This window comes from Eptesicus fuscus, chromosome 14, assembly GCF_027574615.1.
Source record: "Eptesicus fuscus isolate TK198812 chromosome 14, DD_ASM_mEF_20220401, whole genome shotgun sequence".
In the NCBI taxonomy this organism is placed as follows: domain Eukaryota; kingdom Metazoa; phylum Chordata; class Mammalia; order Chiroptera; family Vespertilionidae; genus Eptesicus; species Eptesicus fuscus.
The window spans coordinates 68,429,257-68,454,263 of NC_072486.1; the positions used below are offsets into that span (position 1 = coordinate 68,429,257).

Genomic DNA, 25,007 nt, shown 5'->3' on the forward strand with positions numbered 1-25,007 from the left:
GAATAAGGGCAATTATAAATGACCTTCTTCATTTCTTTTGAGCAATACAGTATTTAGAAAACAGTTTATCCAAAATAATAATAGAGTAATTCAATAGGACATATTATAAGGTTACTAAAGTAATGAAACAACATGATAAACAGGATGAAATGGTACTAACAAAGACAATGAAATAAGCAAACTCAAATCTACTTACATCTATATTAGCCACATAAATCACAAACTTCACAAATCTTGAAGGTACCATCACACTAAACCATGACTTTTACTGTGTTGTGTTTACCATAGAAACAATATTTAACATAATGTAATTTCAATAATAAATTGAAAACATTTAGATTAGAATGATTCTGCAGCCTTTAAGATCAGAAAGGATGAGTTGTAAGAGAACTAGTGTTTTTTCTATATAAAACAGGAAGACCCAAACTTTGGGTAAATTGACTTTTGATGAAGTAGTTTTTGAAAGAATAATTAAAGGATCATTTATCTGTTTTTAACCCTTGGTTTTTAAAATGAATATCATAGTGAAACATAAACCGAATACCATCTTCTACTAAAACATCATTACAATATAAAATGTCTTAAAGGACTGAGTCACATTCATGGAGATTAAATGGTGTGTCCACACTAGCATCTCATTAGTTCAATAGTGTCCCGATCCTTCAAATAAATAGAAATTAAGTTATAGTATTGATTATTTTGTACAAATGTGAAAGTGCTACAAATGATACAAGAGTATTGTACTTTGTGCCAATATAGATTCAGTCTAAAAGGATCACTCAGAAATCACTTCTATAAAAAATAGACATTTGATCTATTTTTTCATATGCAATATGTTTCTCAAAAAGAAAAAAACATTCAGAAAGTTTAAAATTTTGCCATAGTGGACTGAAATTTTGCCATAGCGGATAGAGTAAGGAAGAGTATAATATAAATAGCTAACAGTAATTGTTTTTTGTAAACTACTGGGAATTTGTTTTGTGTAAAGAAATTAGATAGCTATCATGAAACCAAGATAGCAAAATCAAGTTAATATATTCAATATAATTCATATCTTAAAAGACACAATAAGATTAGAGGAGGTTTTTGGATGCCATATCACGTATGATACTGACCAATATAGTCAGTGTTGCACTGCTAAAGATGCCATTTTCTGGAGGGGATCAATAGGGGCACTTTGCTGAGTGAGGGATGACATTCCATGGAGGAGTATGAGATGCTACAGCTGAAACCATGGTCAGTTCATTTGATACTCACCTCTTAATAAGACTTAGAGCTAACATTCCACTTAAAAGTAACCTGATTTTGAAAAGCAATGCTAAATAAGAGCAATAGGAAAGATTTTTATACCCAGGCCATGTGAAATATTATTAAATAACTAGAGGCCCAGTGCACGAAATTCGTGCACTCAGGGGCGTGGAGGGTTCTTCAGCCCGGCCTCTGCCCTCTCACAGTCCGGGAGCTCTGCAATTGATTGCCCTGCAGAGGGAGGCCCTGCCTACCACCACCAGCTGGGTAGCCTGGACCTCCCTCTTTGGGGCAATCGCGGAGCCCCCCCCCACCGGTGGCCTGGGCTTCCCTCTGTGGGGCGATGGCGGGGCCCCCTACCAATCACATCTCACCCGCCTTGGCGGTGGCAGTCAGTGCTGGGTTGCCTTATTGCCATCATGATAGTAGTAATATTCATTAGCCATCGATGTTTTAACTTGGGAAATATCTTGGCAAGTTTTGTAGTCTGTAGTTTGGAAAAATACATAATCTAATATCTAGTGCTCTAGCATATATTCTTTCAGTGAAAAATTCAACTAGTAAGAACACTGAGATGAGGTAATTAGTGAACAGCTCATATGGATTAAATAAAGTCTGTGCTGTAGCATATGGACCAAAAGGCAAGTCAATACACATCAGTTGTCCATCCATACGTAAGACGGAAACATGCTATACTTAATGTAATTTGTAACCACTCATTTCCATTAAAAACTTGTAAAAATTTCAGTGAGTTGCCTCATTATAGGGATGACCACAGAATATTTAGATTTATATATGTATCTTTGAATATATTTATGAATATGCATATGTAGGATATGTATGTGTATGTATGTATAAATATATGCATATATACATATTTAATTCCATTCTATTATTTAAAACTGCTTATATTAGCAAAGGAAGACTTTTGTTTAATTAGGTATATCTATAAATTGTAAAATTATGATAGTTAGCAATTCATTTAATTATTGCATATGTTTTGAGATCAAAAGATTTCCCCATAATACTTAGAGAAGATGCATGCAAATAAAATACAATTAGAACCAACTTTTTGTTTTGCTTTTAGGAAATCAACTAAGAGGAAAGCACTCCCACCCCTGCAAACCAAATCACAAAAAGTGAATAAAAATATCTATTGAGGTGCTTTGTATAGATATTCCAAAGTACCTTTCTTAATCCCAGCATCACACATATACTTACTACAAAATGCTTTGAGGGCTGAAAAGGAAATAAACACAAATGAAACCAAAGCTCATTGTCCAAAATAAAAGTCTTCATGTTTACACAGCTATTTTCATTTGATGACCATCACAGACATTACAAAAGGTTTTGCTGCTCTTAGTTTACAAATAGAAAATTTCAATATTCAGAATAAATTCAGTGATTGTCCTGCCCAGACCTGCTGGATGAAAAATGGCTTCCATGTTTCCCAAAATTACCCTTGATCCAGACTATAAAGAGAATCATTTTGCCTTCTGGCCCAAAGGATATAAAAGCAGAGAGAAAACACCAATGCATCCAATAATGAAACTAGCCTCACATATTTAGATAATATAAAGGCTTGCTAGGTGGGCACTTACCAAGGTCATTGGAAGGCATGTCGACAATCAGCTGGTCACTATATTTTCCATATAAGCCATTGGTGCATATGGCTACTATTTGAAGAACATAACTCATATTGGGTAGTAAGTTACTGAGAATAGCACCCTAAAAGAAAGATGTCAATAAATTATAACTGTGTTATTTTCAAGGAGTATAGCATGTACACATTTGTCCTTAGAAAACTTTTTCTTACTAAATGAGAAATATTTATATTTTATTAACCAAAGAAAATGTTTATGTAATGTTAAATGGAAAACCTACCGAAAACTAGGCATTTTTTAGCTTTAAAAAAATCTGATTTCGTTTTAGAAAGTTTCAATTTTAACTAGAACTCATAAAAGTTATACACGAGTGTCAAAATCTGCAAATTAATATTCTAGACAAATAAACACGTAGCATTTGCAAGGAGCAAAAGGTGAAGAAAACACAATGAAAAAACAACTTATTTCTAATCTTAACAATATATAAGCCAGATAGTAATATGATTATTGTCATCACACTATTATGAAATGAAAATAGTATAGTATATTCCTATACTATAGTATATTCCTATAAATTCCACAATCTTTCAAGTTCATAGTGTCTCTGTTCTAGTTAAATGAATATAAAAGTAGGAACAAATTTGATCTATTTTGTCCATAAGGTAGTCAAAACCATGATCACAGGGACAGTTTTTATTTAAAGGCAGCTTCCTAGGGCATGTAGAACTCGAGCTATCTGAATGCAGAGTGCAGTGTCTGACCTGCAGTGGATCTTCATAGAGCCACACCCAGATGGTGTTGCCCCAACGAAACCCCAGTCCACAGCCAACACTTCCAATACTCCCTGCCCAGGCAAAGTCTGAGATGCTCAGGCTATTGAGACGCTTAGGCTACTGAGACGCTCAGGTCATGCGGGACTCTGTCCTTTATTTTCTTTAGTTCACGTGCCTGGGCAGGGAGGAAGAGCAGGTGGATCTTTCCCAAGGCTTACCTGCCTTGTGTCCCGAAAGTCCTGTCTCAATTGATTTCGTTGCTACTTGCAAACTTGATGCCAAAAAAAAAAACAACTTTGGAGAGCCCTACTATATTTTCCTTGTGCTGGTGTAATATGAAGGGGCAAATAACACACGATGGCGCCAGAGCATGGAGATTCCAGCCCAGTTCTTTCCACAACCGTGAGATCACAGTCCAGGAATTTAACTGCTCTTTCCTTCCCTTTATTTCTAAAGAGAAGTGACACTAGATGATCTCTAGTTCCTAAGCCTTCTATCTGTGTCTACTCTGTAATGTTGTTGTTGGCAAAGTGGTGGTCTCCCATAATTAAAACCATAAACAATAACCTAGTGTGATTCACTGTAAGATTTGACATAATTTAGGCTAGCTTCTGCTCCTCCTCCTCCCCTCTGGTGACCTTCATACCAACTCTAAATAACCGAGGGCAACAATATACAATCACTTGTAAGATTTTCCTTGAAAATTAAACTATAATATGATCAATATAAGAAACAATTGAGCTGAAACCGGTTTGGCTCAGTGGATAGAGCGTCGGCCTGCGGACTCAAGGGTCCCAGGTTCGATTCCGGTCAAGGGCATGTACCTTGGTTGTAGGCACATCCCCAGTAGGGGGTGTGCAAGAGGCAGCCTGATCGATGTTTCTAACTCTCTATCCCTCTCTCTTCCTCTCTGTAAAAAATCAATAAAATATATTAAAGAGAAACAATTGATCTTATAGTTACCAGATCTTGATAGCCATCTGTCAAAAATTCATGTTTGGTTTGGTCTTCTCCCTCTAACTGCTGATAAAGAACTGCAAACTTCTCGATCATGTTATCATATACGACTCGAGGTCTCTCCCATGTAACAAGAAGGCTGGTGTAATTCTTTGGGTCGGCTTGAACATTCTCTGGTTCTGAGCTACAAACTTCAGAGAGAAAAAAAATACAGTTATAGATACAGCTGTCAGCCTCTAGGATTTTAACAAGTACTAGATCATATTCTACTAATGGCTGGGTGCACGAATTCATGCACATTGAAAGAAAATTAATTAGAAGAAATATTTTAATATCACTATTTGCCCTTTCTCTATAATAGAAGTGTCAACCAAATTCACATCGACAATGACAGATCGAAGCACAGGCATGCAATTGGCACCAGTGAGAGCTTTATATGTATCGTGCATGTGTGAGTCAACTTAGCCTTTTATATGTATATAATAAACTTGCTTAATTAGACCTGCTTTCTGATTTAGCTAAACTTTTTCCAGCCCAGTGAAGTACCCCAACTTCTCTTTTAGGTAATTGTCAGCAACACAACAGTAAATATCAACACGAAGCTGATTATTATTGTAGATCATGCAGGGAGAACAAAGGGTAAAATATTTAACTGCAGCAGTGTTTGACTATATTCTCCACAGTGAAAAAACCTGGAGTCATTTTCAAGGTCCACCATTTCTTACTTCTTTTCAGTTGGATCAAGTTTCTAAGTTTTCTAAATCTCCATTTTTGGGCTAATGAAAATAGGATTCCACTGAGTCTCCTATCTACCTACTCCAGGACTTCTGTGAGGATCAAATGAGATCAGGCACAGGAAAATGCTTCACAGACATTTGGTTAAAGTGTGAAATGTTTCCATCTGGCTATAAAGCAAGTCATGTTCCTGGGCTGAAGAAACTGCAAGGAGGCTAGTCGTCGCTAGGGAGAGGAAGCCGGTCATTGCTATATGATGTTATTACCCAGATGGTCGGACACTTAGCATATTATCCTTTTATATATATATATATATATATATATATATATATTTGTATTTTATTTCAAAAAAATGTAAGGAGTTATACTTACTTGCTGCAGAGCTTTTGTTTATGCCATTTCCTGTCTATGAAATACTTCTTCCTTCCTACCTATCTCTTACTGTTCAAGTCCTACATTTCCATTCAGGAAAGGTCTAGGTCAAATGCTCTGACTTCTGCTGATCTGTGTCATTTGTCTGCTTGGTTTTACTACTGGATTAATTGCACTTTCTCTTATATTGTTTTTCTGAATTGGTCTTTCTTAACTTCTCTAGCTGATTACAAATATAAAAGCCATAGCCTTTTATTTCTAGACTAGAGGCCCAGTGCATGAAAATTCATGCACTGGAGGCGGAGTCCCTCAGCCCTACCTGCCACCTCTCACAGTCTGGGATCCCTCAGGGGCAGGAGGTGACCTGGCAATCAGGAGAAGGCGATGCCCCCATCACACCTATGCTGCTGCCACTGCCGACAGTGCAAGCCTCGGCTGGCCCTGGTTACCTGAGCCTCGGGCCAGCCCTGGGTGGCTGGGGGGCTGAGCGGATTGGGGGACTCTAGAGGCAGGCGTGCGGAGCAGCCGGACCCTCCTGGGGGCAGGCCCGGCCGTGCCGCATGCCTGTGGCTCCAGCGGGGCTGAGGGGACTGTGTGCTGCCATCTTGTGGCTGTGGGTGCCACCATCTTTGAGGGTGTGGCAGTCAATTAGCATATTCCCTCCTTATTGGCTGTGGGCACCGCCATCTTTGTGATGGTGTGACAGTCAGTTACCAATTCCCTCTTTATTAGATAGGATTGACTAAAATGCTATTTTGAATATTTGGCATTATTTTTGGAAATAAATGTACAAAGGCCATCTACAAGTTTATGATGCCTTTATTTCTCTTGTTAGGTACTTGACCAATGTGTTTAGCTTGGGACGAGGAGAATTTCAATTATAAAATATGGCCTACTACTGGACATTTTGCTGATAAAAAATCCTCGAAATAATTAAAAATTTCCAACCAGAGAAAACCATAGGAGAACAAGTAAAACAATCATTTCAGTATTTTTTCAGATCTGCTAACAAAAATCCCACTTTGGCATGATAAATTGATTTAGCAATTAATTTCATGGAATTAGAAAGTTTGCTTATCTCATCTGAAAAAAAGTGTTTTTTAATATTTCAGGGACTTAGAATAGAATTCAAGCCTATGCTGGGAATGGTGCCAAATACTTAGTCCCAACGAAAGAGTAGTCTAAGAATTTCTTTCTTTTTTTTTTTTTTTTTTACAGAGAGGAAGGGAGAGAGGGAGAGTCAGAAACATCGATGAGAGAGAAACATCAATCAGCTGCCTCCTGCACCCCCCCCCCCCCCCCACTGGGGATGTGCCTGCATCCAAGGTACATGCCCTTGACCGGAATGGAACCCGGGACCCTTGAATCTGAAGGCCCATGCTCTATCCACTGAGCCAAACTGGTCAGGGCTACTCTAAGAATTTCTGAAACACATTCATAATGTGCTAGTTTGAGCTAATTGTGAGAATGAAAATTATAAAGTTTTATATTGTACAAATGAAGCAAAGTAATAACTATACCTCTTCATAGACCAGATCAAGCTGCAAAAGACAGAGAGAGAGAGAGGTCTCTAAGACCCAGGATTAAGTAATCAGCTCACACAATCTGGGTTTTGTTTTCAGGAGATACTTAAAGTTACAAAGCGTCTGGCTGAGATCAGGCAGTTGACTCCAGTCACCCAATTGGTCTAAGAAATATTTCAAGGATTCAATGAAAATGTGCCTTAATAGCATCGTCACCAAAGTCTTCATCTCTGTACAAGTCTGTAGTTTATCTCATGAACACAGGAGGGCACCCAAAACTAACAATTGCCCTTGTAAATTGAAAAGTTTTACTTAGTACTAACAATTTCAGCAAATGTACACTATGCTAGTAATGGAATATGAATGATTCAGGAAAATATAAACATATATACTTTGCATAAATAAGTGCATGAATAGCTTCATATGAGTTAGAGACAGGATTTATTATTGTATAAACTATGAAGTTATTTTTTGTTTATTAGGGAATTAAGGTGAAGTGTTTCTTTGGGAATAAGAATAGGATTCTTCCATTATCATAAAATATGAATTCATAATAAGAAAATATATTCTAATTTAGGTCCAGACTACATTATCTTTACTCTACCTAGTGACACTTCTATTAGTGTCCACCAGATGGCAGAAGACCATCAAATCATCTCAAAATATATGTGAGCTACTCACATAAACAATCATTGTAGGAACAAGATTCCTCAGTTTTGCTTGTAATGATTCCCAAGTTCCTTTTGGGAGGACAAAAGTGATTCTAGACAATATCATTTGTAGATTTTGTCCTAAAAATTCAATCCCAGGTTTTAGAATATGGGAATGATTTAAAGTGAACTATTCTCTTCCCCCCAAATTAATCTTAAAATTCATAAATTTTGTGCATGCACAAAAATAATAAAAATTGCTTGAGAAAAATATAAATACCCAAATGACTGCAAAATACCCAAATGACTACTCTCTAAATAGCACAAACTTCTTTGGTCAGATGTCTATGTTTATCTCAATTTAATAATAGTAGAAATCACAGATGCTTCATATTTTAAGAATCAACATTAGTAAAAGGAATTCTAAAAAAGAAAGCTATATTTTTCATTAGGTCATCATTGATTTGCTTTCTTATTTATAGATCTACTAGAGGCCCAGTGCATGATTAAATCATGCACGTGTAGGGTCCCCTAGGCCTAACCTGCCATCCAGGCCATATCCACTGCCCTGCAAAACCTAGCATGCTCCGTGGACACTGCTAGCAGCCTGCTCCCCACTTTTGATGGCAGGGGGTCCGCTGGTGCCGGAGCGGGGACACAGCTCCCGCTTTCTGTCGTGGGGGATCTGGGTGCTTGTCCGCTGGTGCACCAGGCCTTTCAGAAGCCTCTGGTGCAGTGGAGGCTTCTGAAAGGCCTGGTGCTGGAGCGGACAGGCACCCAGCTCCCCCGCTTTTGATGGTCCACGGCGGGACGTGAGCTCGCTGCCCCAGAGGCCCCTTCTGTGCTGCAGCACAGCCATGGTGCAGATGCTGAGCTCGTGTCGCTGCTGGCGACGTGAGCTCAGCGTCCCGCCGGCCCAATCGGCCACCCCGGCCACCCCGACTCCCGCCCCCCCCGCGCCTCCTGGCCAATCGTGGGCATAGCGAAGGTACGGTCAATTTGCATATTTGTCTATTATTAGGTAGGATAAGAGCCTAGTTTGAGCTAATTGTGGTAATTAAAAATAAGTTCACTTATTTTTAAATTATAAATGGTATGTTAACAACACTCTCTTTGTTTATTTTAAAAACATTTTAATCCTCACTGGAGGATATGTGTGTGTGTTTTTAATTGATTTTAGAGAGAGAAAGGGGGGAGAGAGAGAGAGAGAAACATCAATGTGAGAAAGAAACATTGATTGTTTGTGGTTGCCCTGACTGGGGATCGAACCTGAAGCCTTTTTTGATGCAGGGACAAGGCTCCAATCAACTGAACCACCGAGCCAGGGTTCCCTTTGTTTATTGATAATAAAAAACTTAATAATAGGTTACAAAGCTACAGCCCAATCTTGTACTTTAGATATTGAAATACAGGTTCTTATGGGAAAAGGATATATATATTTCAGGATATATTCAAAAGATAAGCCTGTACTTCTATTTGTAGTCTGTGATCTTGCCAAAGGACTGCCCTTCTATAAGGTAGGATGGAATCTTTAAATAACAATCTAGTTAAATATATATATATATATATATATATATATATATATATATACACACACACACACACACACACACTACTTGGTGTTCAAGCATAAAACTGGTAATTACCATGAAATTAGTTTTTAATTTGCACTAAATTTTCCAGGTTTTCATTATATTTATTATTGGAATTAGTATAATTATCATATCAGAAGGACATATACTCTACAAAGCATATTATCTGGATTTAAAATTAAGAAGGGTTTTCCAGATCAGGCTACCAATTGATATAATAAAATAGTAATAAAAATGTAATTAATTTCCTTGATTATGGGAAGTTCAGAACTATGTTGAGGTCCCAGTTCCTACAGCAGGACTGAATCACATTCCCCAATATCTTTCCACAAGATACATGGGATCTGAACCATAGTTACAGATTCTTTAAGCAACACTGGCCAAAACAAGAATTTGGTTTCTGCAAGCCCTTGCCCTTGACAATCCTGTGGTCCATGTCATGTAGAATACAGCAACTGCCTTGGTAGAAATGCAAAGGATGCTCACGTATGAAGAATGAGGATGCAGTCCCCTTTTTCAGGGTGCAATACATGTTCTCACTTAAAAACTTATTTTTAACGTTAAATTCTCATCCACTTGATAGCAGGCTCTCTTAACATACAAATACAGGCGATGCCTTCCCTGCCTCTAGGAAGCTTGTTCTAACCCTTACAGCTAGTAAGCTATAAAATATAATGGCTGTTTTTAGTTTCTTAGTCCTAGACTCCATTTATAGAGGAATAAAAATAAATTTGTAAAAATATACCATTTAGACCAAATTAGGTTGTGATTTTCAAAACCACACATTTTTATCACTAAAAGTTGTAAAGGTTTCACAAACTTTTAGCTGACAGAGAGTCATTTATCCTCTAATAACATATATAAATCTATCTGAAGGGCAAATATCTCATATGTAGGACTTGGAGAACAAGTATGAAAGATTAATAAGCAAAGCACGAGAAAACAAAAAAAAAAATGAGGAAAAAGAAAAGGAAAAGAAGAGGCAAAGTACAAATGAGGAGAACATGACAACTCTTTGGCTTGACACATCTCTCAGCTAATCGAGCAAGTTGCTGCAGATGGTCAAGGGGAGGTGCGAGTCTCCTGCTTTGCTGCTTCATGGCCCACCTTGGAGGAAGGGCAGTCTGCCCTGAGGGAGAAGGTCCAGGCTTAGCTCCATGGCTTATGAGTCAAGGTGACAAGACAGATGGTGATTCTCGGGGAGGGGCAGAGAAAATGTCACAATTGCCTGCGATGTCGCTAAGTTTTACCCACTTATTTTACACTGACTTGAAGTTTGGTGCCATTTAACACAACCCATGACAAAGGACTTTGTGGACAAACTGATAAACCCACCTCATCTTTGTTTGAGGTTTATGAGCACCATTTGAAAAACTACTGTGAGAGGAGCTTAAAGATTCACAGACCCAGAAGACAATCAATATTACGGTTGCGATTTCCCCTCAGGGAGTAGCAGATCTTAATAAAGCTGATGTAAACATGGCCACAACTGTGACAAATAATAACTAGAAATGACCTGTCACTGTTTGGTACCTCTAAATTATTACAGCATTCACTTGAGATAAATAGCCAAGAGGAATCTTTTAAATTCTCCCTAATTCAGTCAGTCTTCTCTTGGGGAGCGAAGGAACTTCATCAATAGTTTTATTTGTAATATACTAGTATAATCTTCTAAGAAGTCTCAAGTCACTTTTCCGTATAGAGTGTCAATGGGCATGTGACATTAATGAATGCTATTTATAACTACTGACTTTCAAGAAGGTAAGTCTGCTGATGTATAATTCATTGTGACATTTTTCAGGCAATTATAGACAATTTCTCCTTGCTCAAATACAACATTAGGGGATAAAGACAATCCTGTAATGCCATTTTCCACTGAAAAGCATCATTAAATATATTACCATGGCAGCAAATGAAGTGCAGTTATAATTCTATTCAACAAACAAAAGCCTTAAACATGGAAAACTTGAATAGTATGCCATACTTGCTGTGATAGCTTAGCCATCATATATAGACACATATATGCATACACACACATATAAACAAGAGTGTACCACATACACACACACATTACAATAATCCTATACAATAAAAGGCTAATATGCAAATCGATGGAATGGTGGAACGACCGGTCACTATGACACGCACTGAGGCAGCCAGACTCAAGGCTGGCGAGTGCAGCAGCGGTGGTGGGAGCCTCTCCCGCCTCCACGGCAGCGCTAAGGATGTCCAACTGCCGAGTGGGCCTAAGCCTTTAGTCGGACATCCCCTGGAGGCTCCCGGACTGCAAGAGGGAGCAGGCTGGGCTAAGGGCCCCCCCAAGTACACGAATTTTCGTGTAGTGGGCCTCTAGTAGTAGCTATAAGTCTGAAGCGCATTATGTTCAAAGGACTGCTCTGCTTTGCAAACTTTTGTTCATTTAAAACCCACAACAACTCTACAAAGGTGGCATTTTAACTCTCATTTTTTAGGTGCAGAAACTGAGGCTTTGATAAATTAAGTAAATTGACAATTTCTGTGTAACTAATAAGTGTTGGCACAGGAGTTTGAAAGCAAGAGCCTACTGGACTTTAAAGACCATGCCTTTCCCACTGTGCTTGCCCAGGCCCTGCTTCTCAGTGGGAGTCTTGCCAGTGGGCTGCGAGGGCAGCAGGGAAGCACCTGGCGCCTGGAAGGCAGGGGACAAAGTTGAACTTCACCTACTTCCCACTCACGTGTTGTCTGTATGGTTACTCACACATATTTCTCATTATCTGAAAGACTGCTTTTACTAACTCCTTCAGGATCCAATGGTTCTACTAAACTAGAGGCCTGGTGCACGAAATTTGTGAACAGGGTGTGTGTGTGTGTGTGTGTGTGTGTGTGTGTGTGTGTGTGTGTCCCTCAGCCCAGACTGCACCCTCTCCAATATGGGAGCCCTCAAGGGATGTCCGACTGCCCATTGAGGCCTGCACCTAAACAGGCAGTCGGACATCCCTTTCATAATCCAGGACTGCTGGCTCCCAACTGCTCGCCTGCCTGCCTTCCTGATTGCCCCTAACTGCTTCTGCCTGCCAGCCTGATTACCCCCTAACCACTTCCCTGCCAGCCTGATTGATGCCTAACTGCTCTCCTGCCAGCCTGTTTGCCCCTAACTGCCCTCCCCTGCAGGCTTGGTCACCCCTAACTGCCCTCCCCTGCAGGCCTGGTCACCCCTAACTGCCCTCCCCTGCAGGCCTGGTCACCCCCCAACTCCCTCCCCTGCAGGCCTGATCGCCCACAACTGCCCTCCCTTGCAGGCCTGGTCCCTCCCAACTGTCCTCCCTTGCTGGCCATCTTGTGGCGACCATCTTGTGTACACATGGAGGCAGCCATCTTTGACCACACGGGGGCAGCCATCTTGTGTGTTGGAGTGACAGTCAATTTTCATATTACTCTTTTATTAGATAGGATTCTGTGATTCTTAGAAAGCCATTGTGCATTCCATGGTGCCAAAAAGACATGCCTTTCTAGTAAGTGGCAGCTCCACATAAAAAATGCAAAACTTGAGGACTGAGTTCTGGTAAAATATGTTCACACACAAACTCTGATTGCATTCCCGCTCTGAAGACAGAAGTGAATGAAGCTGGACCTCAACTCTGAAGGGTATAGATATAGAGACCTCATGTGGGTTTTGCAATTATTTGCAATGTAGTTTTGCAGAGTGTATTCTTCTACAATGCACTTACTGAGAGGAGAATTTTGACCATTTTCATGCCAACTCTTGGTCAAAATGAGAATGTTAGATATTTATAATGGTAAAATATATAAATGTAACCCAAATATCCAGAACTGAGAGGCTGGATTAATAAGTTGTTATGACTCTACAATGCAATACTACATAAGAATGTTGTATTAACAATATATTTATATCATGGAATAAAAAAATCAAAAAACAAATATGTATGTAGTGCAATTTCATTTCTGTGAGAAATAATAATATATTTTTAAGGAAAAGGTCTGGAAGGATATTCACCAAAATCCTCATATCAATAACCTTTGGGTGGTGACATTATAAAATATTTTTATTTTCTTCTGTGTGTTTATCTATATTTCCTAATTTTAAAAAATATTTATTTTAATAAAAACATACTTTCAGATTAAATATAATAAAAATTAAGTGCTGAACATAAATGCAAACCTCAATTCTTATTCTTAAATTCAGTTCAAGAAAGTAGACGGGAAGTAGTGTATCGATTAAGAAAACAACCATCACAGGAATATGCACAAGGCAATTGATAACAGGAGCTTGTTGAACACCAGTACTCATGATGGAACAAGCAAGAATTCAGTTGTTACCTTCTGTGGAAAAAGAAAATACTATTTTTGAAAAGTTTCATGTCATTAAGGTAATCAGTTTTTATTATAAAACTAGAGGCCCGGTGCATGAGGGGGGGATGTCCCTCAGCCTGGCCTGCACCCTCTCCAATCTGGGACCCCTCGGGGGATGTCCGACTGCTGTCTGGGACCTTGCAATCTGGGACCACTGGCTCCTAACTGCTTGCCTGCCTGCCTGCTTGATTGCCCCTAACTGCTTCTGCCTGCCAGCCTAATCACCCCCTAATTGTTCCCCTGCAGGCCTGATTGATGCCTAACTGCTCCCCTGCTAGCCTTATCTCCCCCAACTGCCCTCCCCTGCCGGCCTGATCACCCCCAACTGCCCTCCCCTGCCACGACCTGCCTCCTTCGTGCTGCACGGAGCTGTGGGACCCCCAGGCCTTATTGTGCAGAGCAGCCGCCAGGCCCCGCCTCTGCTGTGCATGCAGCCATCTTGTGACAACGTTAGGGAGTGATGCGTGAGGGCGTGATACCACCTAGGCTATTATTAGTATAGATGATATAGGCAGAAATTATGTTCCCTTCTAAATATTAAGCATAGTGGAGAAAGCTTTGGAAGTCTTTAAAATCAAGAAGACCTGGGTTCAAATACTCATTCGGTACTTTATAGTTCTATGAACTTGGACAAAACACTCAATATCATCTTTCCAAACTGGAAAATAAGGCCACTGGTTCACACAATACATGGTAGATAGCTGTTTTTATTGATTACTTTTGGACTTCATCACTTAACTGTGGAAACAACAATGTTCCACACTAAATCAGAACTATATATGGGTAGACATGTTAAATGGTGCAATAAAACAGCCATGAAGTATAACCTGCCATATTTACATTATATGGAGATGAACTCTTTTAGTCATTTGGTAGATGTCTGGTGAATGAGAGCTGCACTTTAGCTCAGCAACAGAGGTGAAGAGGTGAAAAACTTAGCTACTTCCTTCATGAGTAAACAAACAATTATCATTCTATGCCAACCGCTGTGAGGTTTGGATGCACAGAAAATAGGCACACCTGGGCCCATCACACAACTGCAGATGCACATTATTTATCTTGTACTCTATGGGTACAGCACCTCCACCAGCGCACAATCCTGTGCCCTGGCCAGAGATAGACTTGGTGGGGATGGAGGTGGAGTCAGAGTGGCTCTCCAGTGGATGCAAGAATGGTCTTGAAGGATGAGAAGACCAATGAGTGAAGACAGCCAGGAAGAACATGATATGGACAGGAAAGAGCATGTGTAAGTGCAACTTGGGAGATGGGGTCTGTCCTCTTCAGAATGAAAGAAGGAAGCTAGGTGGGGAGGAAAATGCACTGAGACTAGTTAGTATTAAACAGGACCTACCGTAAAATGGCAAATGGTATGGAAGGGTTTTAATAAAATATAATTGATAAAAGTACATGACAGAAATACATTTATTTAAATTTTTTTATTTGGTCATTTGCATTTTAGAAAAGGAAATGGTTAAATCCCGCTTCTTTTTTTAAATCAATTGTCTATTATTTACCAGACAGGATGTTATAGTATTTAGTGTTGCTAGTAGAAATATAATTAAATTTCCTCACTTTGGGGCAATTTAATTTGAAACTTAATGTAACATTAAATGCAGCTATTCATCATTGCTGTCTTGTGCTGTATTTTTTTTCTTGTGTGCTTAAAGCGTAAACAATGCTCACAAATAGCACATTAAAACATGCCATTTTAATGCCTAATCTTCAAAAGCAGATGATTATTAAATTAATGTTATACATGGCCAAAAATTCATTGCAGGGCTGAGATCAAAGAAGACCATGTACTTGAAAAGGTTTTAAAAAAGTCCCCAAAGCAAAGGCCACTTCAACTATTTCCTTCATGAACTAGTCCATTCAAAGGGTGACATGAAAAGGATAAGTCAGTAGATGCAACTGATTGTGTCCTCTGGGCATTTCCAAAGGCTCTGAGTGCTGCGCTGGCTTCAAAAGACTCAGAAGTCGCTGCAGAGATGCTCCCCTGCGTCCTCTCCATTGCCTGACAAGACATTCTTCCCCCACAGAGAAGGCAACTGGGGAAAAGACTCACTTTTTATTCATTAACTAGTGGCTCTGCACACACGAATCCGTGTGCGAGTAGCTTGCTGCCACGTGCCTCAGCTGGCTGCCCCGCCCCCTGCTGCTGTAGCTCTCCACTGCACGTAGCTCGCTGCCCCACCCTCCTGTAGCTCTCCATGGCTGGTAGCTCATCGCCCTGCCCTCCTGGTGATTGGTCGTTACGCATCACGGTGTAACGACCATTTGCATATTGCCTTTTTATTATATAGGATAATTCAGCACATTTAGTTTCCATCCCTACTCGGCATTAGCTCTTCTCCTGGAGCTGCTGACACTAATATGAACACCTTAAAACCCAAATATATGGTGACAGAAGATTTGACTTTCGGTGGTGGGCACACAATGCAGTATCTTAGAAATGTACCCTTGAAACCTACATCATCTTCTTAACCAATGTCAACCCAATAAATTTAATTTAAAAATACTTGTTGAAACAAATGATTGATCTACCTCAAAAACAAACAAACAAACAAACAAAACAAAACCACATATCAAGGCTCAGCTCAAATGTAGTTCTCTCACTGGGGTTCCCTGATCACCCCAACTGGATGTGATCTCCCCACGCTCTGAACACCTTGGTTGTTTATTCATTTCTTTTATAGCTCTTAGAACGGACAAATTCCATCAAGTGAATTCAGAGGTTTGTCTGTAGCTTTGCCATCTATTGCTGTGTGTTTTAGAAAAATCACTGCCTTATTGAATCTCACTGTTTTTCACCTGCAAAATGGAAATATTCATGTGGGGAAGAACAAATATTTTAAATTGACATTTTATGAATGTGGTAACTGAGATTTAGAGAAGTTAAATAGTTTGTTTAAAGCTACAAAGCTAATAATAAAAATATTTCTAGAAATTGTTGTTTTCCATTGTACCACAATTATCTCCTACAACACTGAATCTGTGAGTTGTAGAAAAAACTATATTTCAACACATACCTGCTTCATGAATCTCTTCCTTTCCAGTATAAGAGGTAAACACCTGTCTGGAAAACTTGTACTGTTGTTCTCGAAAATTATTTTGTAAGTAGTCCATCAGCATGACATAACCAGACTGTTGCATTGTGAGAACTTCACAAAAAACAGCCAACTAAAAAGAAAATAATGTAACATGTACTTTAACATTCCTGCTTCAAAGGCATCAGTAAATGCTCTAAAACATATTCTGTAGTAAAGCTTAGAAAATTATTTTTTTCAAATTCCTTCATTTGTTTGAATTTCTAATATTACCTGGTTTTCAGAGATGCTAACTGTATCTTTAAAAACAATCCAGTCAACGGTGTCCGTGCAGGGAGGAGACGTCAACGAGCCATTGTAGGTGTAATACTTGTCAGTTGAGTTGGGCAGAAGGGTCAGCAATATGAAAGGATCTAACGCCGCCTGTTTCCCTGCAAAGTAATAACATATGTCTCAGCTGGCATCCCAACTCTGGAACTTAGCTGTTCAAAACTTCTATGAAACAGAGACATATGTCTTGTCATCTATTTAATCAGAAATGAAAATTTGAGAAAACAGTTTGGATCTACTTTTTAAATGGCAATAAAACTGGCATATACATAATTTTCTTACATATATCACTACATAGTGTTAGATGCTTCATCTTTACACCAGGAAGATGCTAGAAAGATTATTATACATATAAAAGATATTCAAAAATTATATGACCATTTCAATAAATACAGAAAAATTATTTGATAAGATTCAATACACTTAGTGGAAAACAAAAGCTTATTCTGATGATTATCTTCAAAAGCCCATCCTATATAATAAAGAGGTAATATGCAAATTGACCCTCATGCCCTCACAAGATGGCTGCCTATGAACAGGCTGGCAGGGGTGTTAGTGAGGGATGACCAAATGACTGAATGGCAGGCTGCATGGAGCGACCAGGCTGGCAGGGTGGCCATGAGGGGTGACCAGGCTGGCAGGGGGGGCAGTTGGGGGTGACCAGGCCAGAAGGGGGGGCAGTTGGGGGTGACCAGGCCAGCAGGGGGGGCAGTTAGGGGTGACCAGGTCAGCAGGGGGGTGGCAGTAAGAAGCAACCAGGCTGGTGGAGAGGGCAGTTAGGGGCGACCAGACTGGCAGGGGGGGTGCAGTTGGAGGTGACCAGGCTGGCAGGGGGGGCAATTGGGGGTGATTAGGCTGGCAGGGGGGGGGGCAGTGAGGGGCTACTAGGCCAGCGGAAGGGGGCAGTTGGGGGCGACCAGGCTGGTAGGGGGGGCAGTTAGGAGTGACCAGGCTGGTAGGGAGGGGACAGTTGGGGGTGACCAGGCAGACAGGCAGGTGAGCAATTAGGAGCCAGCGGTCCAGGATTGTGAGAGGACCTAAACTGGCAGCCAGACATCCCCCGAGGGGTCCCGGATTGGAGAGGGTGCAGGCTGGGCTGAGGGGACCTCCCCCCCATGCATGAATTTCATGCACTGGGCCTCTAGTACTGTAATAACTATGTATAATGCCAGGTGATTGCTAGACTTATTGAGGAGATCACTTTGTACATGTCTAACCACTATGCTATACATCTGAAACAAATATAATATTGAATGTCAATTGGAATTAAACAAAATTATGATACTCTTGAACAATAATAAAGCTGATGAACTTTCACCACTAGATAGTAGGATCTATTATATAAAGCTGTAAAAATCATGATAGCAAGATCTTTACGGAAAAAGAGACAAAGGAAACATGGAAGAGAACAGAGTCCAGACCCCCATATACATAGTCACTTGATTTATGACAGAAAAAAATTACTATGTAGTTGGAATGAACTGCATTTTGAATAAGGAGGACTGGGTCAGCCCTGGCCTGTTGGCTCAGTGGTTGCAGTCTTGGCCCAAGGACTGAAGGTTTGCGGATTTGATTCCAGACAAGGGTGCCTGCCTTGGTTGCAGGCTCAATCACCTGGCCCAGTACCAGAGGCAACTGATCAATGTGTTTCTCTCACTTCGATGTTTCCTCTCTATCCCTCCTCCTCCCTTCCACTCTCTCCAAAGATCAATGGAAGCAGTGTCCTTGGATAAGGATTAACAACAACAACAACAAAAAGAGTGCTGTATCAGTTTTTTTTGGAAAAAAGTGCATCTTGAATCCCTATTTTACACTCAATCAGTTCTAAATACACTGCATAGATCAGTTATAAACAGATTATAGATCTAAATGTGAACAGAATAATAAAACTTTAAGAGAAAAAAACAGAAAATTATCTTCATAACCTTATGGTAGATTAAGATTTCTGAAATGGCACACAAAAATGATTATCCATAAAAGATAAATGATAAATTTTAAGATGTGATAATCAAGATCTATTCATCAATAGTCACTATTAAGAGAGTAAAAAGCTAAGACAAAGAGTGGAAAATATATCATGGATAACATCTATACTAATAAAAGGGTAATATGCAAATTGGTCACCACGCCCTCACAGTAACAACCGAACAGCAGGCTGTGTGGGGCGACTAGGCCGGCAGGGGGGTTAGTGAGGGATGACCAAACGACTGACCAGCAGGCTGCGTGGAGCGACCAGGCTGGCAGGGAGGTTAGCAAGGGACGACCAAACGACTGACCAGTAGGGTACGTGGGGTGACCAGGCAGGTGGGGGGGGCAATGAGAGGCGACCAGGCTGGCAGAGGGGGCACTAAGGGGTGACCAGGCTGGCAAGGGGGGCAGTTAGGGGCAATCAGGCAGGCAAGCAGGTGAGCAGTTAGGAGCCAGTGGTCCCGGATTGTGAGAGGGATGTCCAACTGCCAGTTTAGTCCCGATCCCTGGGATCGGGCTGAAACCAGCCATTGGACATCCCCCGAGGGGTCCTGATTAGAGAGGGTGCAGGCTGGGCTGAGGAGACACCCCTACCCCCATGTATGAATTTCATGCACCAGGCCTCTAGTATGTATATAAATACACATACATCTATAGTACAATAATAAATATTGATTTAACTCGCTAGATATACAAGAATATAGGACTTGTATTCAAAACAGAAAATTCCTACCAAAAAAAGAAAAATGAGTAGAGTTTTCCTAAGTATTTCATCTGGTCTTAGAATACTGAAACAATATGGCTTTCCTGGCTCCTTGAATAGTCCCATTTTTGTTTTTGCATCTTCCCAGTAGCACAACCACTGCCTTGGTCATTTAGCTATTCGTGTGCCAGCCCTCACTCATGCAGGAAGCAATCTCCCAGTGAGATCTATGTATAACTCATTCTCCCACCCAACTGATTTTTGTAAATAATGTAAAAATTCATAAGTACCCAAAGCAGAATCTAGAAGATGTCTCCAAATAGCTTACTTACCAAAACGACCAACTTTCTCGACTCCATCAATAATTGCTTTGTAATCCAAATTTTCTTCTATTCCAATCTGTTAAAGAAGAATGATATTCTAAAAATGGGATAAAATATTTGATTAAGTGTTCACTAAAATGTAAAGATTAGTGATTTTCATTTTAAGTAGTCAAAAGCAATGTCCTCCAAATTGCTCACTCTTTCTTCCACAGCAAGGTACAAACAAATACAACATAAACCTTTTAAATCTCTTCAACTTTCCACCAAGAAAAGTACATTTTAAAATGTCATGACTCACAGTCCCTGCTATATTATTACGATACTTCGCCTATACAAAGAGGCCAATCGGTGCCCTCAGAACAGCTGGCAGTGAGGTACCCAACAAATGAGTCCAAGAGGCCCTTTCCACTTCCCAGCCAAGGGGGTGTTCTCCCAGTTAGCATTCTACTTGTGAGCTCTTCTACTTGTTCCAAAGAATGTTTTGATATTTCACATCAATATTTCATGTGATTCAAAAAGGAACTGAGTTAGCGTTAAATCTAAGTATAATGATTACCTCAAATAAAATGGATAATGCTCTTATCTTCCCTTTTCCTTTAACTGCTTCTTCAAAACTTGAGAATTGGTCCACATCAAAGCAGTAGATTTGCATCTATAAATGTAACAATGACGGCTTTAGTATATAGAAAGGTTTCACAAAAGTGAGCAAAGAGACAATAAAATGATTTACCAATTCAATCACTTCTATCTGAAAAATTCTCTAAACTGTATAATTCTATACTCTGCATATTTAAAAATAATGTTTCAATTTTGTGTACTAGTATACACAACTGCATTTACTATCATTTCTCATCCTGCAATGAGGAAGGAAACACAAGTTACACATACTAAAACTGAAATGACCACGTTGAGATTACCAGGTGGCGTTAAAGTAATAGTTTTCTAGGACAATTATCAAATGTAATAAATGATCAAATGTTATTTCAACTATTTTGCTGGTATTCTTTCAAATATAGTTTCTTTCTTTTTTGACTGCACATGCCTTTCTTGATGGTCTGAGAGTTACTATTTTTGGACTTTGTCTTCCACTCTATTAATTGTGAAATTCTTTTTAAAAAAATATATTTTATTGATTTTTTTTTTACAGAGAGGAAAGGAGAGGGATAGAGAGTTAGAAACATCGATGAGAGAGAAATAGCGATCAGCTGCCTCCTGCACACCCCCTACTGGGGATGTGCCCGCAACCAAGGTACATGCCCTTGACTGGAATTGAACCCGGGACCTTTCAGTCCGCAGGCCGATGCTCTATCCACCGAACCAAACTGGTCATGGCAATTGTGAAATTCTTAAGGACTTTATTTCCACCTAAAAAATGCTAGGAGTTTTAATGTCTTATTTTGTTTTCTTTCCAGGTGTGAGGCTACAACTTGTTAATTTCTACTTTAGCCTATATATCTGTCGATAGACTCTAGTCTCACTTATAATTTGGTGATCCTCATGTCATGGGCTTGGAAATGAGGTAACTCAGTTTAGAACATAATTAAGGGAAGAACAGAACGCCTCTGAGAAGGTTAATGTGCAGTAGTGATCAGAGAAATAGTGGGTGTAAAGCAGGGGATGGCAGTGGCTCCTGCCTTGAGTGATCCCCAAAGCCTTTCAAAGAGAGAATTTCTAAGCTGAACCCAAAAGGATGAGAAGCTTTAAAGCTCAGAGGTGAAAAGGCAGAAGAGATGAGCTTGTGTTCAAGTCAGAGGGACCAGCTTGGGAAAGGCCAATAGGCAAGCAAATATGAGAAATGGAGGAAATGGGCAGTGATCTGTGGTGATTTCAGCTGAGCATATGTGACGGAGAGGAGAGATGAAGCTGGAGACGTAGGCAGGGGGCACACCAGGAAGGTCTGCGAGGCCGCCCCAGCCTGCAGTTTGGTCTTGAGAGCAGTGACAAATCCTGATGCATTTCAGCTAACAGGGTGGGGAGGGAGCAGGATGCGGGGAGGGGAAAGGGTAACGTGGAAGAGATTAAGACTAGAGAGAAGGAGACCAGTTCAATATGCGAAGTAAGAGACAAAGGTGGTTTAAATTTTTATCTGATCGCCCACGTCATGTAGGGACAGAATGGAGAAGACCTGTCTGTAGCATGCAGAAAGACCAGAAAAACAGAACAAGTCCAGGATGCCCCTCAGTTTCCTGTTTGCACAATGACATGGAGAGAGTTTACACAAACAACACCAAACAAACAATACCACTGAGAGAACACTTTAGGGCCTTTTTAAATAAGAAAAAAAATATGAGGGTTAGTGCACAGACTCCCTACTGTTTATTTTGCTGGTTCAGGACTAACATTGTTGTCAGAGTTTTTCTTGATTTTTAAAAAATTTTTATTGAATTTCCTGAGGTGACATTGGTTAATAAAATTATATAGGTTTCAAGTGTATAATTCTATGATACATCATCTGTACTGTATATTGATTTTCATCTCTGCTCTAAATAATACTGTGAGAGAGCTAAACTCTCAGAAATGAGAATGTTATGTGTGTTTAATGAATTGACTTTTATTTCTTTCACAACCCGAATTTGATACTGTATTTTCTTTAAGAATAGTTAATATATCTATTTATATCAAACCCTAACATGCAAATAGACCGAACGACAGAACAACTGAACAACTGGTCTCTATGTCATGTGCTGACCACCAGGGATGTGCAAGGAACATGGTGGGTGTCAGCCATGGCAGGATGGTGAAGCAGGTGAGAGGGACTGCCAGACCAAGGCAGGGCGCCGGTCACTGTCATCGGGGTGAGCCTCTGGTGGTTACTGAAAATTCTTTGCTCCTGTGCACTGTGGTCCTGCCTGGCGCTTGCACCCGCTGCCAGCGCACAGCACCGGTCCTGATCATTCAGTGTTTGTCAGCGGGTGCGAGCAGCGGCGGCAGGTCTGATCTCAGGGCTTCTCCACCTCCCCCTGCTCCTGAGGGGCGATTGGGGCAGCAGCCACTGCTCACACCCACTGCTGGCACCGACTCCAATTGTTCCACACCGTCAGCGGGTGCGATCAGGGCCGGCACTGTCAGCACGTGGAAGCGGCGGTGGTGTTAGCGGTGCTGCCGGCAGACAGAGGACCGGGGGTCACGGTGGGAGGGGCTGGGCGGGGGTGTGGAGGATGGGCCGAGACCTGCCCCTGTGCCCACCACAGCCTCATGGCCCACAGTTCCTTTCAAGGTGCACGAATTCATGCACTGGGCCCCTAGTTTAAAAATAAATTACAAGCTATAAATCTGAATGTGCTTATCCACATTAAAAATGATCTTTAGTCCTTTAAGAGATCATTCACGCTAGTCTTATTGTTATTATGAATATTTATTTTGGATTATAAATTCATAGTTTCATTATAAGTAATTTAGAAAACATGGGAATTTTCAAGAAGGCATCTATATGCCATCACAAAGGGAAAAATCATTGGTAATGTTTTCTTGATTTCCCTCAATTATTTTTATATTAGTAATAATCCATCTTCTCATTTAATCCTTAAAATAACTGCATAAGGTAGTTGTTGCTACTATTATGTTAATTTCACAGAAGAGAACTGGAAGCTTAGGTAAAGTAAATAATTCCTACAATGTAATGTCTTTAACTAATAACTAAAATAACAATAATTTGTATAATGTTGTGTCTTTAATAATTAAATGGTGAAATCCATATTTAAACTTAGTGATTCAAACTTACTCTCAGTCACTAGTTTTCATATTTCACAAAATTGAAATAATACCATGTTCATCATTTTATATTCTTTTTTAAAAACATTAATATCTTTAAAAAGTAAAAAGCATTACTATCTTATGGTAATATCTTATGATGAACCATTTTTGTGTAAATCATCCAAGAATACGATTTTTACAAGATATATAATATCCCATCATAATGTATTTAATCAATTTCTTTTGTTTCAACTTTTTATTACTGTAAAAAAATCTTTGCACATACATTTTTGAGTATATCTCTAATTATATTTTATTTTATTTTATATTTTATTGATTTTTTACAGAGAAGAAGGGAGAGGGATAGAGAGTTAGAAACATCGATGAGAGAGAAACATCGATCAGCTGCCTCCTGCACACTCCCTACTGGGGATGTGCCCGCAACCAAGGTACATGCCCTTGACCGGAATCGAACCTGGGATCCTTCAGTCCGAAGGCTGACGCTCTGTCCGCTGAGCCAAACCAGTTAGGGCTAATTATATTTTAGATTAAATTGCTACAAATTGAAATGATAGATATTGACAATAAGCTTTTTAAAGCTCTTGATAAAAACAAGCAAAGTGCATCCAGAAAGTCTACCAATTTATACTCTCTAGACATGCATAGAAGTATTTATTTCATCCCACATTTATGATTTATTATAATTATATTTATCTTGCCAATTTTAAAGCTGAAATTTTTTTCTCATTTTACTTTGCATTTCTTTGATTCTCCAGTATAATGATGAGATACCCCCCCCCTTTTTCCCTACAGGGATATGAAAAAGTTTCATTTATTCATTTACTCATAACCATTTATCATCAATAATGTGACATTCTGGGTTACCAGGAAGTGAAAAACCAAATTTGGGTATTATTTAACTTAGTCTGGTAAGGAAGACAGATATTAACAAAGCAAACAAAATATAATTGCACAAATTATAAAATTTGATAAATTAATAAAATAGTATGATTAATAAAATCTCAATGAATAGAGGAAAGAATCAGACGGAACTCCGAGGAGAATGATTAGGGGGATATTAGGATGGCTGTGCATGGATGCAGAGAGCGACCAGTCCAGACTGGAGCACCAGCAGAATT

General features: G+C 39.8%; 1 protein-coding gene across 1 annotated transcript in view; it reads right to left on the reverse strand.

Annotated features, from left to right (window-relative positions):
* Nucleotides 1-25,007, reverse strand: part of PTPRZ1 (protein tyrosine phosphatase receptor type Z1) — a 197,500-nt gene that overhangs the window by 63,267 nt on the left and 109,226 nt on the right. The window contains 6 exon segments of the mRNA XM_054726188.1: nt 2,850-2,976; nt 4,589-4,773; nt 16,834-16,984; nt 17,125-17,282; nt 20,185-20,251; nt 20,732-20,827. Coding sequence (XP_054582163.1) covers nt 2,850-2,976; nt 4,589-4,773; nt 16,834-16,984; nt 17,125-17,282; nt 20,185-20,251; nt 20,732-20,827 — 784 coding nt within the window.